The 18,255-nt window shown below is 43.5% G+C and overlaps 1 protein-coding gene across 2 annotated transcripts in view; it reads left to right on the forward strand.

Annotated features, from left to right (window-relative positions):
• Positions 1–16,419, forward strand: part of SAMHD1 (SAM and HD domain containing deoxynucleoside triphosphate triphosphohydrolase 1) — a 40,792-nt gene extending 24,373 nt beyond the window's left edge. For both annotated transcript variants that reach the window (XM_066626138.1, XM_066626140.1), the window contains exons 6-16: positions 782–852; positions 2,642–2,797; positions 4,313–4,413; positions 4,831–4,939; positions 5,724–5,815; positions 7,869–7,984; positions 10,300–10,436; positions 12,617–12,712; positions 12,796–12,900; positions 13,203–13,340; positions 14,260–16,419. In XM_066626138.1, the coding sequence (XP_066482235.1) occupies positions 782–852; positions 2,642–2,797; positions 4,313–4,413; positions 4,831–4,939; positions 5,724–5,815; positions 7,869–7,984; positions 10,300–10,436; positions 12,617–12,712; positions 12,796–12,900; positions 13,203–13,340; positions 14,260–14,391 (1,253 nt within the window). In that variant the 3' untranslated portion in view covers positions 14,392–16,419. The remainder of the gene's footprint in view (positions 1–781; positions 853–2,641; positions 2,798–4,312; positions 4,414–4,830; positions 4,940–5,723; positions 5,816–7,868; positions 7,985–10,299; positions 10,437–12,616; positions 12,713–12,795; positions 12,901–13,202; positions 13,341–14,259) is intronic.
• The last annotated feature ends 1,836 nt before the right edge of the window (positions 16,420–18,255 follow it).

Consider the following 18,255-nt stretch of genomic DNA (forward strand, 5'->3'; position numbering starts at 1 on the left):
TGCAGCGAGCCTCTATCCTACCTGTGACAAGCCTCTGGTCCCCTGCAAGCTTCTGGCCCAATTGAGTGAAAGTGAATGGAGCTAAAGGTCTATAAACATCACTTCCTGGTTTTCCCAAAAACCGGGGTTTTGGGCCCTCTGTAGGCCTTAGGTTTTCTGAGGGTCGGAGAGGCCTTCATGGCCCTCAGAAAATGCTCCAGGTGTTTCCTGTGATGTGCTGGTTCTGAATTATTTACTCATGCACACGTAAGCTACTTGTGTGGTGTGGGAATGGGAATTCATCTGAGTGTCTGTTTTATTTCTGTGGTGTGTGTTGGTGCTTGGAGAAATCCTGGTACTTAGAGTTCATTCATTCATTCATTCATTCATTCATTCATTCATCTAAGTTCCATCTCTAATGTATTTAATTAAATTTTATATTTAAAATTTATTTTTCTTGCCCTCAACACCAGATATTTGATGCAGCCCTCTGGCCAAAAAGTTTAGAGATCCCTATGGCTTTCATCATAATTTTGAAGAAAGACTGAATGCCCAGTACAGATTCTTAATCTCTTATCAGTAAATCATCTGCAGGGGTGTCTAATCTAATCTTACAGTGGATCTGTGAAGATTCTGTAGTTGTTGAATGTACAATCCCATCTAACAGATTGAAGGTTTTTTTCTGACTAACAGGTTAAGATACAAGTTCAGTGAAACCATTCTTATAAAGGATACCAGTGTTAGTATATTGAACATATCTTACCTATGCCACAAAGATAAACTGCACAATCCTTTCTTTTAGGTCATGGGCCATTCTCGCATATGTTCGATGGAAGATTCATCCCACTTGCTCGTCCAGGATTAAAATGGAAGGTGGGTGTGACACATGCAGAATAATGGCAAGCCTATGGCAAGCCTAATAATTGTTTTTTTTTCTCTAACTACGTGTCAGACAATATTAGCTTGTAAAATATGTGAACCATCTGCTGACAGCTAATGTTATTTTTAAAGTTGAAATTTCTAGGGTTTGCTAAGATTCTCATTCTGTGGGTTATCTTCTCACAGAAATTCTCCTTGTGGATTTAACTCATTCTTTCAGTGTCTTTGCTGCTTCATTTGCTATTTGAGTAACTTCAGAGTTCATCCTAAAGTTAACCTGAATGCTGATCAAAAGTCACAAAACATGTAAAAATTTCAATAATTGAGAAGGAGAGAGAATATGAAAGGACATAGTGGAAATGGAAAAGGTGCAAAAGACAGTGACTAAAATGACTACCGGGCTGGGGCACCTTCCTTATGAGGAAAGGCTACAGTGTTTGGGCCTCTTCAACCTAGAAAAGAGGTGCCTGAGGGACGTCATGATTAAGACATACAAAATTATGCACAGGAAGGATAGAATTGATAGAGAGATGCTCTTTTCCGTCTCATAACACACCAGAACCAGGGGACATCCACTAAAATTGAGTGTTGGGAATTAGGACAGACAAAATAAAATATTTCTTTACTCAGCGTGTGGTTGGTCTGTGGAACTCCTTGCCACAGGATATGGTGATGGCATCTGGCCTAGATGCCTTTAAAAGGGGATTGGACAAATTTGTGGAGGAAAAATCCATCATAGGTTACAAGCCATGATGTGTATGTGCAACCTCTTGATTTTAGAAATGGGCTATGTCAGGATACTGATGCAGAGGAGGGCATCAGGATGCAGGTCTCTTGTTATCTTGTGTGCTCCCTAAGGCATTTGGTGAGCTACTGTGAGATATAGGGACTAGATGGGCCTATGGCCTGATCCAGCGGGGCTGTTCTTATAAAAATGATGGGATAGAAAATAACTGCTCTTGTGCTGTTGTGTGTACTTCTTACATGTCTGCTCTTAATTCTAATCGCCACAACCTGTGGGGAAAGGAAGTAAGAGAGGCTGCATCCCAGCCTTCAGTCTAATTTTCATGGTCTCAGAAGCAGTTTGTTTGATATTAGCAATGTGCTTCTGTAGGCACAGAAGTATTTTTAATGAGACATAGGCCAGCCCAAATACTATTATAGCATTTGCAAAATTTATTAACTTACAGCCCAGTCCTGGGCACTTGCCCAGCGCTCGAGGCTACAGCGGTGCTGAAATGGCTGCCACTACGTCCTATGACTGTTCAGGCAGCCATGGGCTGCTCCCAGTACCTCCTCAGGGGAAGGGGACATTTCATCCCCTTCCCTGCCGAGTAAGAGAAGCAACCCCACAATGGGACTACTTGACTCTGCACTGGCTAAATAGCTAGTGCAGAGCCCGACATGGGGCTTTAGATCCAGCAGAGCTCAGCTCCACCAGTCCCACCTCCTCTTGCCCCTTCTCTCCCCCTCCATGCCTTCTACCCACCCTCCCCCCACCCTGGAAGCTTCCCCCCCATGCCCCCACTCACCTCTGTGCCACCTGGCGCGTCACGCAGAGTGCTGGGCAGGCAGCCGGCCTCTGACTGGTGCCAGCCCAGCATGGGCTAATGCCGAACCTACTCCAGCGCTGGGCTGTGCTGACTGCCGTGAGCATGCTTTACGGCATGTTTACGACAATGGTGGTGGGCCAGCATGTGTCGGGTAAGATCTGGCCCTTAATGTTTTTGCATTTAGTCATCTTTGGCTGGCATGATTTTGAATAATGTGCGCTTTTCTACAGCATGAGAAGGCTTCAGTTCAAATGTTTGAACACTTGATTGATTCCAATGAGCTAAGACCTGTCATGGAGGATTATGGTCTCAACTTATCTGAAGATATGGACTTTATCAAAGAACAGATAGCAGGACCAATTGAGACAAAAAAGGGTTGTTCTTCGGTGAGTACCATTATCCACCTCAACTGGTGTTATCTAAATGAAATGCTGTTCAGTTTAGTGGACTATCTTCTTTATATTGTCATTTTTAAGGGAAGATGATAAAATATTTAAGCCATCTTTTTGTGGGCTGTTCCTTATTTGTTTTGCTGTGATGGGCATTTTGAAGAAAGCAGTATTGTAGAGCAGGGGTCTCTAAACCCTGGCCCGGGGGCAGATGTGGCCCACAGCCAGCCTCTTTCCAGCCTGTGGCTAACCTCTTGTCCCCTGAAAGCCTCTGGCCCACTCAACTGACCAGAACTGTGCTCTGATTGTGTCTGGAGGGTGTTCTGAGGGCCAGAGAGGTTGAATGAATGAGCCCATTCATTCATTTATTCACTCATCTAAGTTCCATCTCTGATTTATTTATTTAAATTTTATATTTAAATTTTTTTCCTGGCCCTCCACACCATGCCAGATATTTGATGTGGCCCTCTAACCAAAAAGTTTGGAGACCCCTGTTCTAGAGAGTCTGTAGTTAAGTCGTGGATTATGTGCTTTACATGCAGATGGTCCCAGGCTCAATTGCCAGCATTTTCAGTTAAAGAATGCCTTGCAGCAGGTGATGAGAAAGATCTCTGCTTGAGACCTTGGAGAGCTATTGTCATTCAGCATAGATAGTGCCAGGTTAAATGGATCAACAGTCATGACCCCAGTGTAACACAAGTTCATACATTTTGTCCCTCTTCCAATAAGGTTGCAATCTTATGATCTACTAGATCAGTTTGACAGATGATTAAATTTGTGACCAGTTAAATATGATTTGCTGTCAGTAATGTGACAGAGCCCAATCCTGAGCTCGGCTTTCCACCGGAGTGCACTGTCACAAATGTGTTGTAAGGCACATCTGCAAGGCTTACCGCCAGGCCAGCACCCATGCTAGCCCAGCGCTGGGCTAGCACCAGGCAGGCGCCTGTCTTCCGCTGCTTGGCGGTCTGATGGACTACCAAGCCGCGGCACAGTAAGCGGGGGCAGGGAGGAGGCATTCCGGGGAGGGAGGAGAGATGGTGGGCGGGAGGCGTGCCGGGTGGAGGGAGAGAAGAGGCAGTAGGCGGGTCCGGTGGAACTCAGCTCAACCGGATCCTGTCCGTTCATGCAGGGCTCAGTGCCCCACACAAACCGCTTTACTTTACAGTAAAGTGAGTAGACCCATTGCGGGGCTGTTTGCCTTACCTGGGAGAAGGGAGCAAAAGGGGACAAAAGTCCCCTTCTCCCGAGGCGCAGGCTGAGGCACGCAGGATGCGGCGGGTGCCATTCTCGGCGCTGCTGCAGCAGTGTGCCCCAGACAGCACAGAATTGGGCTGTTATTAACGTATGGCTGCTGATCTTTGGTGGAGTGGTGGGATTCAATCTTGAAATCCAGCTTTTTTCCCTCAACATTAAAGCTTCAGCAGTTGTAAAATGCAATCCACCTTATGCAAATCAATCTACTGTGAGAATCAAAGTATTTGCTTTTCCTTCTCGTGTCCTGTCTTCTAGTGGCCTTATCGTGGGCGAACTGAAGAAAAAAGTTTTCTTTATGAGATAGTGGCTAACAAAAGAAATGGCATTGATGTTGATAAATGGGATTATTTTGCCAGGTATGGTGCTGACCTTTTAAAAGCAGTTGGATGGTGTACAATTTGTACTATGTAACGGATAAATAACATGATAATGCTTTATCTGAAGTCTAAATTACTTTATCTAAGACTAATTTACTTTCAAATCATTTCCTAAAAATAAATGATAAAATATGTTAGAAATTCATTTGGAGAACAAAAAAATTGTCACATATTTGTATGTGTATCAAAATACGTATATCGGAAAATGGGAAATGTTTAATAAGGTACTTAAGGGGAAGAAAGGGGGGAGGAGTTCAGCAGATTCCGTTACTGAATGAAGGCCTGACCTCAGTCAGTAGAGTTTTTATTAAGTGTATTTTCGTTGTATGCATGTGTGTTTGAAGAATCAGATCATCATTAATTGCTTTATCTTCATCTTTTTTTGAAATGTATTAGGGACTGTCACCATCTTGGAATCCAAAATAACTTTGATTTTGAACGTTTCCTTAAATTTGCTCGTGTCTGTCAAGTAAAAAGCAAGAAGCACATTTGTACCCGTGACAAGGTAAGCTCTACCTTTTTCAATGACCTTTACATTATATTCTCAGTGGAAGCTTGAAAGCCTTTTCTTGCAGATTACTCAGAATCAAATCCAAAGAACATCTCCATTCCAGTGCTGCATGGCAAACTTCTTTGGAAACTGAGGAAGATTTGGAAAGCAGTTTTTGATACAGTGTGATGATCTGCCTTGCAGATAGAAGTAAAAAAATTCACGGGTGCTTGTCTGAGCCCCGATGGGTATCAGCACTTTGAATCGAAGCCAATACATTTCGCATGTATATCTCTTTTCTTTCAAGAAGCTCAGGGAAGCAGTATCCAATTTTATTCTCATATCAACCCTGTGAGTTAGGTAACAATGAAACATAGTGACTCCCTCATTCCCCAGATGCTCCAGTCTGAAGAGGACAGGGTTTTCAGTATTTCCTGGGTTTACTTGGCTATTTCCATGCTCGGGATCCTAGCTGTCAGCCCATGGTCATGCTGGTTTCTTTCCTGCTCTGCCCATATAAATGAGGCCTGATATTCCAGACATGCTAGTGGAGATCTTGAAATGTTTCACAAGGTACCTGTTCTTCTGAAAGGGTTGTGCCACTTTTGCTATGGTGCCAACCCCTTATTCCACTATTATATATGTACCATAGTGTGTAATTTGGCCCTAAGTAAAGGGATCAAAATGTTTTTGCTACCAGAGGGCTTTGTGATTGTGGTGGCTAGTACTTGCCCTGAATGATGCATTTTCTTGCAGCTGTAGACAATAAATTACAGACACATTTTCTCTTTGACTTTAGGAGGTTGGAAATTTGTATGACATGTTCCATACCCGAAATTGTCTGCATCGCAGAGCCTACCAGCACAAAATTGGCAATATCATTGAAACCATGTAAGTATCTGCTGGTATGTTCTGGATAGTTCTGCCTCTCAATTTAAAGAAACTTTAGTTAATATTTGTGAAGATTTCAATCATTTAGGGCGCAATCCTAACCAGCACTTAGGCCAGCACAGGTGCCCTGGGAGGGTAGCAAATGTGCCGTAAAGCACATTTGCGCCTCCGTGGGAGGAAGCTGCATCAGCGCATCTAGATGCGCCGACGCACAGAGGCCAGCAGAAGCCTCCGCGGCGGCTTCTGTGCCACCGCTTGTGTCAGCGCACCTGCGCTGACACAAGCGGCAAAGTTAGGCGTGGAGGAGGCAGGAGGGAGGTGTTTCTGGGCGGGGGGAGGGCGGGCAATGGGCAGCCCTGGGGACAGGGGAGCCAGGGGTGGGGCTGGGACCCAGCGGTTATGCCGGATCCCAACCCCCGTCCCCGGGAAGAACAGAGCAGCTTCAAGCCACTCCACTCTCTTCGGACTTGCATCACCTCCAGAGGTGGCGCAGGTCCAAGGAGACCCATTGGGGCGAGCAGCCCTTACCCAGGGGTAAGGGGAAGAGCTTCCCCTTGCCTCTGGCTGAGCCACTGGCTTGCCTGCTCCAGCACAGATTTGGATTGAGCCCTTAGTTGTATCTGCATAAAGTTACACATAAGTAGAATAAAAACTTGAGGGGAAAGTTACACTCTCTGTTTTGATTTTTAAGCATACCATGTAAAATGTTGTTAAGACCCTTCTGCCTGAGTCTGAAGAGGGAATGGCTGTTCTAAGATAATGCTTGCCACCCTTGGTTCTTAGAACTACTTATATGAAAAAGACCATTTTAAAGAAATAGTTACCTACAAGTGTGCATTCTTGGTTCCTTCAGAGTGGAGGAAATGAAGCCTGTGCTTGTTCACACATGTGCATTTCCTTCCTTCTGTCATGTGTTTGACTTAATAGAAGTCTTTCTTGTTTTTTCCAGTCACAATGTGACACGATGACTGAATTGGGAAACTGTTATTTGACTGATTCCTTCAAAATGTGATTCAGTCCTGGTTTGGAGGATTGCTGAAACCACAGTTTGCCAGTTCAAACCTTATGGCAAACTGTGGTTGAAAAAAACAGGAAGACTTCTCTTTAAACCAAGCAAATGAATGTTAAAGGGGTTGTGTGTATGCAGGCATACCCAGTTTATATTTCCCAATCATTCTAAGGCAGTGGTTCTCACACATTTAGCACTGGGACCCAATTTTTAGAATGAGAATCTGTCAGAACCCAATGGAAGTGGTGTCATGACCAGAAATTACATCATCAAGCAGGAAAATTATTAACAATCCTAGGCTGCAATTCTGCCCGCGCTTACCCAGTCCTATTTACTATCATTGTTAAAAGCATCTACATAATAGCTTATTAGAAGTACAGGTCTGTAACATTTCCCCAAATGCAGTCACATACCATGGTAGCATCAAGACTAATATATTAAAAATATTGAAATGAATGGGGACCCACCCAGTGGGTCCCGACCCACAGTTTGCGAAACACTGTTCTAAGGGATGGAAAGGAGTCAGTGTGTGTGGTCTAGTTATTCATTAATCCAAAGTTGTTTTTAGAGCAGTTCATCTAAAAAATCAGCCAATAGATTAAACCAGGAGTGTCAAACATAAGGCCCGGGGACCAGATGTGGTCTAAGGAAGCTTTTTATCTGTCCTTCAGGCTCTCAGCTGCTGAGCAGTACTGAGGTGCTGAAGGGCAGCCCACATGAAAATTGGGCTTCCCATATCTTGAAATATGATGAAGATTTGCATATTTTCTCTTCTGTCATTTGCAGCTAATGAGTTCCTAAGTGAGAAAAAATTCTTATTTCTGGTTTTGACCTGTTTAATGACATAACTTCCTGCCTAATGACATCACTTCTGGCCCTCCGCAGGCCTCATGAATGCTATTCGGCCCTCTGTATGAAATGAGTTTGACACTCCTGGATTAAACCCTAGTTCCAGAGATTCTTAAAATCATCTCAAATCCCAATTGGAGGCAATTATTGTAAGTTATGAATTCTTATGCATTCATGTTGAATATTTCAAACCAGGATTACACATGCTTTTTTAAAAGCTGATCCGTATATCCGAATAAAAGGATCTGGAGGGAAAGAATATAAGATCTCTACAGCACTGGATGATATGGAAGCCTATACTAAGCTAACAGGTATGAGAAATCATAGTATTTGGTTTATCAACCTGATACAAATCTTGCTGATTTCAGTAGAAGGTTCTTTTGCTTCTCATTCTCTTTTATATCCTACTCAATTTCTTTTGTGTTCAGGGAAGTATACATGGAGCTCAATTTGTGTTTATCCTTAACTACTCTGTGAGTTATGTTGGATTAAGACAGAGTGACTGGTCTAGGTCAATAAGTGAGATCCATGGCTGAGCAGGAATTTGATTCTACTCAGTTAACAAGTTCAAGATCTCTATCTAGGGATATAGGTATTTTGAAACGTATTCCCTTGGGTTTTCAGTTAATAAATCACAAACTTTTGGAAATGTTTTTATTGAAATATTTTTAATGGTGTGGATATGTGCTACATTCTGCTATGCGTTTGAGGGAAACAAGATGTTTTCCTCACAATTTGAAGAGGTAGTTTTGCCTTTATAATTTAAGTAGTGGATTCAGCATCTATCCAGCAGCCAGGATTTTGTTCTGGAAACTGAAGTATCAATCTGCTTGTTTATAAAGTAGGTGTCCCTACCCAGAAGTAATAGACACCCATGCAGGAGAATGATCAGGGCTGGAAGAACTCTCCAAAAAAATTGTATGCTTCTTTTTTTAACCTCTTCCCCACTGATGGGAGACTGGGACTGTGCATATCTATTGTCTTACATCTAGCCAGTAGTTGTGGTAAAGAGCAACACTACTGTGTGCTGTGGCTGGGGACTTGAAGATTTTTGGAGTACCTAGGAAATATGAGAGATTCAAGGTTGCTCATAAAGAGGTTTTTATTAGCATATAGAGGGCCCTCCTTGTCCACATAGGTTTGGTTCTAGGACCCACCGCCCCAGCGGATAAGGATTGCCATGGATTCTGGGGTCCGTTCCCGAAGCTCCCACAATTACTTACCTGGAACCTCCAGACCTCTCCTGAGTTGCACCAGGCCAGTGACCCACTCTGTTGGCCTCTGCAGGTCTTGGAATGGCCCACATAAGCCTTAGGAAGCCACTTCCAATTTTCAGAAATTGCCTCTGAAAACCATAAGTTGCTTCCGGAGGCTTCTGAGGGCCATTTTGAGGTCTGCGGTTGCCAATAGAGTGCGTTGCTGGTCTAGTGCAACCCAAGTGAGGCCTCTGGAGGCTCCAGGTAAGTAATTGCAGGGAGCCTCTGGAGGAACCCATGTGGACCCTCTGCAACTGCAGATGGTTAAATCGGTAGATACATGATCCGTGAGTGCAGAGGATCCACTGTACTTAAAATACAAGAATGCACACAGATAGTGGGAACAGGATGCTGGGGTGACACATGGCCACCAGACAGAAGCCATAGTGAGCCATAAACAGTAAACAGAAGATAACTAAAACAATAGATGTGCAGAAAAGTGTGGCCAAGCTGCTCTACTGATAAGGCTGACTACTTGGTAGGAATAGTGCAAAACTTGGAATGCTGACTGTTGGCAGGCAGAGCAACAAGCAAACACAAGTCCTTTGACTCATCTTCTCTGCTTGAAATATACAAGAACTTTGCTTATGCTCAGAGATGCTAAGACCATAGCTAGTTTTTTTTTTTACCTCAAGGACACACAGGCATATGAGCTCTTACTCTCGAGAATTTAGAATTATGCTGAAGAGGGAACCCTTTGCTTAGCCTTGGACCTAAAGGATGGGGTGATAGGAATGTGCTCAGAGAATGTATACCTTCAGATACCTATGGCACATGCATTCCGCCTTCCAAGGATTCAGTAAGTTGGGGGGGGGGGGTTGCTTCATTACAGTTTGAAAGAGCAGAGGGGAAGTCCAAGAGGAGTTTTTCTCTGAGACTACAGGGACTGTTGAAGAGTTTATGTCGGGCAGCACATCCTCTTCTTTGATGTGCTGTTTTGCCCTCCTGCATAGGTTTTTTCATGCTTCTATTTTTAAAGAGCTTACTGCATGGCCACTTAAGAATGTTTCTGTTTAATAGATTCAGTGCTCTGTTGGCCAAATTATGTGTAGAAGATACATTGTAATTTAAATTGAAACCAAAATGACTCATGGTATCTCACTCAACAGCAGAAATGAAGAAATTGATGGCGTTTCCTTCCAGTAACTTCTGTTTACTGTCAAAGCATTTTGAGAGATTACAATTTAGGTTGGATGTTGACATCATTCAGACATAAAGATGTTGGTATAGTAATTACTTTTTCATGTAACTGTTGAAAGGCCAGAATTGAATACCGTCTCTACGTGTGAATTACATTATGCAGGTGAGTGGAAGAAAATTCTCAGTTGTGTTTATTTTTGCATAATTTGTGACTTCTTTAATTTTGGCAGATGATATATTTCTGAAGATTCTGCATTCTGATGATCCAGAACTGGCTGAAGCACGGGAAATTTTGCACAAAATAGAATGTCGCGAACTCTATAAATATGTGGGAGAGACTCAGCCTGGAAGTGAGGAAATTACAAAGGTAGGTACAGTTTTCAAAGTTGCATTGCTTGGGATCTTCTCAGCTCTAGTCATATTGCTAACTTGTATTTTCCTGGAGTCATACAAACCAAAGCCAAATGTGAGTCTTCACCCAAGACAGGTGATTACCCTGCAGGTCTTTCCCCTTTAAGTCTTCACTTGGGGAGCCCTAGAATCTGGGGAGGGACGAACTTGGCCTCCGCCTCCTCCCCCTCCCACCAGTGGAGTGTTTGCGGCAGTGAGAATAGGACATTTCCCTCCCTTGGAATCTGCCTCATTCTTCATCCTTCCCTTGCCTCTTCAGTTTCTTCCCTTTTATTCCTCATTAGTCTTCGCTAATGTGTCTTTGGCTTGGTCCAGGACTGTTGGTGCCAAGCACAAGGTGCTGTCAGAGGGAGTCACCCTCCCAAGCAGGGGTCACATCACTCATGGCCATCACCATGTAACCTCTGCACTGCGAGTTACAGCTCTTGTTTTGTCAGGCAAGGCTGAAGTGAGTCTGATTCCAGAGACCAAGTTTTTTAGCTCTTTCTTACTCAATTAAAAGAAAGGAATTTTAATGGCTGATGGAGAGATCTTGTAATTTTAAAAAAAAATTATATGTGGCTTTTCTGTGTTAAAAATATCCAAAGCAACCTCTAGTGAGGATCATCCAGTGAAAATACACAAATAAAATCAGTGCAGCACCACTCACAGAACTACTAAAAATTCAATTAAAAAGAAACTTGATAAATACAAGAAAACTTCCAACCATTCACTACCACAGTGCAGCGCAATCCTGTCTTGTGCTGGAACAGGCAAGCCAGGAGGCTTGCACTGTGTCCAGCACAAGATAGGGCTGCAAAGTGGCTCAGCCAAAGGTAAGGGAAAACTCTTCCCGTTACTCACAGGTAAGCCACTGCAGCCCCTATGGGTCTCCTGAGGTGGCACAAGTCCAAGGAGAGCGGAGCGGCTTGAAACTGGTCTGTGCTTGTCAGGGTACGGGGTTGAGATCCAGCCAGTGGCATAGCTAAAGATTGTGTAGTCCGGTGCCAAGCTCAAAACAATGCCCCAGAAGTGATGTCACAACCAGAAGTGACGTCACTCCCTGGTTTTTTAAAAAGTGAAAATTGGGGGAAAACTTGCCTCTTCCTCCCCCCAAAGGTTAGCCACCGATTCCTCTGCTGCCTCCCCCCAGTCAGTGGCATAGCTAAGGCAGCTGTCTGCTACCTAGGGTCAAAGAAGATTTGTAGTCCCCCCTCCAAGATAAAATCAAATTTAATTAAGTAAATAAATAAAAAGTGTGCCCCTGATTGGTTTGAGACACTGTGCTAGGGTGAAGAGGGACGGTTATTCTCCCCCTGCTAAATATAAGAAAAAGTGCCTCTTTACCCAGTTAGCAGGGGTAACTGTATTATGATACATGGAAATGAGAGCTGACTCATATTAACACCTTATTGGTTCCATTCTGTATTATAGTAACATGTCATTGGCTCTCAGAACAATCAGTTATCATAGGACAGTTTTGAGTTAAAGAAATCTAGTTTTTGTTCCATAAGGCAGTTGTGTTTTTATTTTCTGGTTAACTGGCCATAACTTTTGTTAGAATATAGATATTCCAATGTAGTTTGTTTCATTCCATTCAGCATTAAATTACCTTTCCAATGATATATAACATGATGGTATTATTCATACATACCAAGATTTTCACAAGTATGGTCACTAGTGTCAAGCTCTACCTGTTGCCACCCCTAATGCTTGATGCCTGGTGCAACTGCTACCCCCTGCACCCCCTTACCTATGCCACTGGATACGGCATAACTACTATGTCCCAGCCACACCTCCCGCTCCCTGCCTGCCCCCGGGACCGCCCTCCACCTGCCCTCCCCCCACCCCAGAATGCCTCTGGAGGGCTGTCTGATGTCCACGGACACTGCATGCATCCTCTGTGGGCTTCAGAATGCCCCCTAGAGGGGGAAAAAACCCCACTACTTCTGGTTTTCAGAGGAAAAATCAGAAGAGGTTTTATGCCTTTAAAAGGAATTCTGAGGACCACAGGAGGAGCCTGATTAAGCCATTTCTGCTCAGTGTGGCCTATACGTACACCTGTGGCTGGTCAAAAATGTGTTAATCCTTGTTGAAAATGTGTGATACTCTCTCAGTGGATCGTACAAAAAAGCTAAAAGGTTTTATGCCTTCCAGGAGGAGTATGATGGGCTGCCTGCTGAAATTGCTGCCGCCAAACCAAAAACACTCTCTCAGGACATGGAATTGAAGGCTGAAGACTTCATAGTTGATGTAAATATGGCACTTATCTTTATAATGCACTTGTTTTTATGCTTGCCTCCAAAATACTTACTTTATATTTCTGACCTTTAAAGGTTATCTACATGGATTATGGAATGAAAGAGAAGAATCCCATTGATAATGTTCATTTCTATTGCAAATCTGACATTACTCATGCAATCAGAATTACTAAAGACCAGGTTAGTAGGTGTTTGGGATGTGGATTGCCTGTTTATTATGCTGGGATATTGGTTAATATGTTTTAAAATACTTCTTGAGAAATGGCAAGCCAATTGTGGTGAGATTGTTCTAATATTAGTCTTGTAGTTGTGAAGTACAATTCCTCTGTGCCAATTGTAGAGCGCTTGTAGATGAGTATTGATTCTGTGGCAGTTTAACATTTTGTTCTTTGGAGGAACCTGAAAAATTTATTGAAGAGGTCCTAAAAGTAAGGGAATGTTAGCATGCATTTGTTTTATTCCGTCTGCCCGTTGTCTTGTAGGTTTCAAACTTCCTACCAGAGAAGTTTGCAGAACAACTAATCAGGGTTTACTGGAAGAAAACAGATGGAAAGAATCTTGATGTTGCCAGAAAATATTTCGTTCAGTGGTGTATAAACAGAAATTTTACTAAGCCCCCGGTAAGAAATTCTTACATGACCATAGATTTTGCACTTGAAATGTGTCCACTTGTGATATAGATTGGAACCTCCAAAATGTGGTGAACCTATGCATATGTACAACATACAGACTTAGGGCCCAATCCTATCCAGTTTTTCAGTGCTGCCATAGTTGTGCCAGTGGGGTGTACGCTGCGCCCTGTGGTGGAGAGGCAGTCACTGGGGCCCTCTCAAGGTATGGGAACATGTGTTGCCTTACCATGGGGCTGTATTGTGACTACACTGGGGCTCAAAAGTTGGATAGGATTGGGCCCTTAGGGTGCAGTCCTAACCAACTTTCCAGCACTGACATAACTGTGCCAGTGTGGCTTGCACTGCCTCCTGCAGTGAGGAGGCAGTCAGGGGAGCCTCCTCAAGGTAAGGGCATGTTTGTTACCTTACCTTGGGTCTGCTTTGCGGCCAGGTCAGTGCTGGAAAGTTAGTTATGACTGCACCCTTAGTCTGCCAGTTCCTACATGCTTGAACCCAGAAGACATGAGAGACCTCACACTAGTGAAAATTCTGAATATCCCAGACACAAAAGGAGGCACCATCCCTTCTGGTTGCATTCTGGAACCACTGTAATGCTACCTCCAACTTGAAGTTGGGTGCTTCTATGTTTATGACCATATGTGCAACTTTTATGTTTATCACCGTATGTGCCACAAGTTATATAAAATTAGTTGATGGTACTTCTAGGAGGAAGGTGAGGGGACTACCACAAATAACCATGGCACAATGCTGTTGATTCATTTAAGTCTCCCCTGGAACATATTAAACAAAAGGCTCTGTGAATGTTTTATTCCAGTTGTCTGAAAACAAGATGACAGAGGTTGTATTAACATCTGACTGACTAAATCTGCAAGGCTGACTTTTTCCCCCCCTCTTGATGCTTTGATAGAATGGGGATGTGATTGCCCCCGAACTTACTCCAATGAAACCAAATTGGAATCTAACTGAAGAAGATGAAAAGCCAGGTTTAAGTGATCACAGAGAAGCCTCAAAATCCAAGACAAGACTTTTTCAAGACTGATTTAACCATTTAAATTTCTGTTGACAAGTTCAAGATTTTGTGCTGCCATTTTTTAAATACATAGCATTTTGACTTGGATCCAGAGAACCATAAGCAGTGTAACATTTGTAGAATGAGATTTTCCTGCTCTTATTCAATTTTGCATCTCCCAATACCTTCTATAAACCCAGTCCTGAGGTTTGGAGAATGCTCAGGAATATTGTATGATACACTGAGGAGAGAGTTGTTGGAAATTTGCCCCAGTGCACACCCTCCCTGTCTACGAGAGCTTGCTCTCTCATGGAAAAGTGTCTTTGGATTCAAGCCTTTACTGAGAATTTTTATGAGGCTTGATTCAAATTAGAATATTCAATAAAATTGCAGAGGAAACCTGTATGATGTCTTTTGGAAAAGGTGTGACAGAAAATGACTTGGCAGAATAGATAACTGAGAGCGCTCTGTGCTTGTGGTTTTCACAAGATAATGGGAAGATTATACTATTGAGAATGACCTTCTGTTCCTAGTGTAAATGTGTTAGTAAAATCAGAACTGCCCTTCCAAATCAAATTCAAAGGCTTTTGGAAAATCTCTTAACGTATGAAAATCAAAACAGGATAAAGAATTTAAGCAAGATAAAGAACTCATTTTTTGACACGCTTCATTTTCTTAAAGTCATCAAAATAATATAATTTCTGTACCAATTTCTGTATCTGCAAACTCTATAGTCAAAATATATGTGGAGAGGAGGGAGGAGAACTTGCGCCTTTTGCCTTAATTCATGTATGTTTATGACTGATTATGACATAGTCCTTTAGAAAAACCTCTGATTACCCTGAATCATGAGAAAGTTGGTAAACGTTCAGCTGAATCCACATTTGAAAGAATCGGAGATATTCTATTTACTCTTTAAACTCTTGCTGCTTACATTTTTAATTGTCAAAGTTAATGGGTGACAGCCTGCCTGATGCTTCTGTCATTGGAACAGAAGGACTGTTTCACTTGTGGAAGGTGTCCTTGCGTAGGTAGAATGTTCCTTACATTTTTGGAGGGAGTTATTGATAACCGAAGCGCTAGTCATTCTATCATCCATTAATGGCAACAATAAAATGGCAAACTTGCGGTTTTGTCTTTTGAAATACATGCTGGAGAGGTGCTAATCTATTTTGCAAAGCGAGACAAATACTGTAGCTGTTGTTAAGAACCTTTGAGGAAATAGCACCTGTCAGGCTAACAGGTTTCCACCTCTGTTTCAAAACAATTGAATGTATTTTAATGACTCATGTTACCACAGCTACCATGATTGTCTATGTATGGAATAATGTATTGTTCCTTTAAGTTATATTTGATTTGGAAGCATTTCTATGTTGTGCACTTTATGCTGCTGAAAATATTTTTTGAATATCAGAAACAGGCTATTGATGGTGAGAAGCAAAATTTCATTTTGGAAGTAATTTTTTTATTTTACTTTATGCCCCATTTAATGAATCTGAGCAAGCTTCAGAAGAATAGTGTAAACCCTTTTAAATTTAACCCTTTTAAGTTTAAAATGGAAGTGTTTTGAGTTTCTTCTGAAACTTGGGGCTGCAGCCTTCAACAGTGGGTGCTGGGTTGTCCACCGTCCTGCTTAGTTTCTCTCCATATGCGTATCTGTGTCTGGAATTCACTCCTGCTGATTGCTGCTCCCTACCCCTTCTGCCCCTGTTCAGCCGCCCTCTCATGTGCAAGGGCTGTGCAGGAAGGTTCCGTTGGCCCAACTTAGCATACTGGATATAGATTACATCATGCAAGGAGGAGCTCCAGAATGAGTAGTCAATTGATTAAGTTTGAATCAAAACAGAGCTTCTTGTATGCTAATGTGTGTTGCATCTTATACTTAATATAAAGGGGCAGAGTAATACAGAAGCAGCAATTGTCTATGAAACTGTATCAAACTGTCAGACCTATTAGTACAAATTCTACATGCTCTGTGCTTGAACACAAACTCTTACCTGTTCTTATTTCAGCTCAATAATAAATGCTTCTGTGGCTGGTCCCTACTATGTTCTGAAATTGGTTTGAAAAATCTGTCTGTTTTAAGTGAGAATCCTTTCATGAAAATCGAATAAACAAACGTAGTAAGTAACTCCAGAACTATGCAATAAGTTTAGGCTGCAATCCTACCCACACTTTCCTTGGAGTAAGTCCCACTGACTATAATGGGGCTTACTTCTGAGAAGACATGCATAGGGTTGGGCTCCTGTTGTATGAGGTGAACTGGGGGGGGGGTTATGTCAGTTTCTGTGGGGTTTGTTGACTCCCATGTTCAACATCTCTGTGAAGCCATTGAAATAATCCAGACCTTTGGAGCCATCAGTGACACAGGTAAGTTTATATTTCATTAATTAAGCATGCAGGAGCTGTTGTCTCGCTGTTAAAAGACCTCTGGATGGGATGGTTTTACCTGTAGCTGATATAATTCTTATTAGGCTACAGAGTCATAAACTGTGAGGTACTTCTGGACCTGATTCCACAACTGTCAGAGTTGTTCCCATTGGTTCTGTGTCCCTTCTTGGAGGATAAGGATCTTGCTATCTTCATCCATTCTTTCTGGATTAACTACTTTGGTGTGCTGTGCATGGGTTTGCCCTTGAAGATAACTGAAGTTTCAGTGGCTGTTAGCCTCCTAGCTGATGTGGAGAGGTAGGTGCATAATACAACTAATTGTGTAGCAATTGCAGTGGGTACCAGTTAGCTTTCATGCCCAATTCAAGGTGCTAGTTTTTTCCTTTTCCTTTCCTTCTTACACCTGCACAGAACCTGTGTAGGTGTAAGACTTTTCTTACATGACATCCTCCTAACAGTTAAGATTTGCATTGCATACCCTGCTGTGTCTTCTATTGTTGCATGTCACAATAGACCTGGGCCCTGGTACATAGCCCAGTTGGGAGCTTGTGTGCATGCCCTCTCCCTGAGTGTAGCCTTAGGCGGTGCCGGTGTACTGAGACAGTTTTTTTCAGCAGCTTCCACACTGGCTGTAGTCTCTTTTCAAGGAAGCATTGCAGACCTCTGACCATATTGATCTCTCCCCCACTGGCCAATGTGCCTGAGACTAGGTTGATATGCAGTGGTGAGACTACTGTCCTAAGAACAGATCAAACTAAGGAATTTGTGCTTCCTTTGAAGGTGGCCCTGTTTGCATGAGTTCAAGTTGGCCTCCAGCTTAAAGAGCTGGGTGGTTGCTCTGCCTCATGCACTGGCAGATCTAGAGGGGGGCAAACAGGGCAAATGCCCCGAGCGCCGACCCTCCAGGGGCGCCTCTCGGACCCTCGCCCCCCAGGAGGAGCACTCATGAGTGCTGCGGAAAGGCAGATTCCTGCCTCTCCGTCAGCGCCTTGGTGCAGACTGAGCCGCCCCCCTTCCCTTCTCCTTTATAGGAGGATAGGAGACAAGCGCCCTAGAGAGGCACTGGTGCTCTAGTGCGCCCATCTCGTCTCCTCCTATAAAGGAGGAAGGGAGGCAGGCGGCCCAGGCGGCGCCGAGGCGCTGCCTGAGAAGCAGCTGCCTCCCAGGAGTGCTCCTGAGCGCCCCACTCCACCTCTTAGGGTGTCCCTCAGAGGCAGAGCGGAAGCGGCGCACCTCCAATTTCAGAGGAGACACATGCCACTTCCTGGGCTGCAGAGGAGGTCTCCTTTGGAGCAGTCTGGGGCTACTGGAAGCCCACCTGTCTGAGGCGCCGCTTCCAGCAGCTCCAGAGCGCTCCAGAGGAGACCTCCGTGCCACTTACAAGCAGCGCGGAACGCTCCATCGGGGCGAGCCTCCTCCACTCCTGAGGGCGTCCCTCAGAGGTGGAGGGGAAGTGGCATGCACTCCCTCCGACTTTGGAGGAGACACATACTGCTTCCTGGC

Source organism: Tiliqua scincoides, chromosome 4, assembly GCF_035046505.1.
Source record: "Tiliqua scincoides isolate rTilSci1 chromosome 4, rTilSci1.hap2, whole genome shotgun sequence".
Classification (NCBI taxonomy): Eukaryota; Metazoa; Chordata; class Lepidosauria; order Squamata; family Scincidae; genus Tiliqua; species Tiliqua scincoides.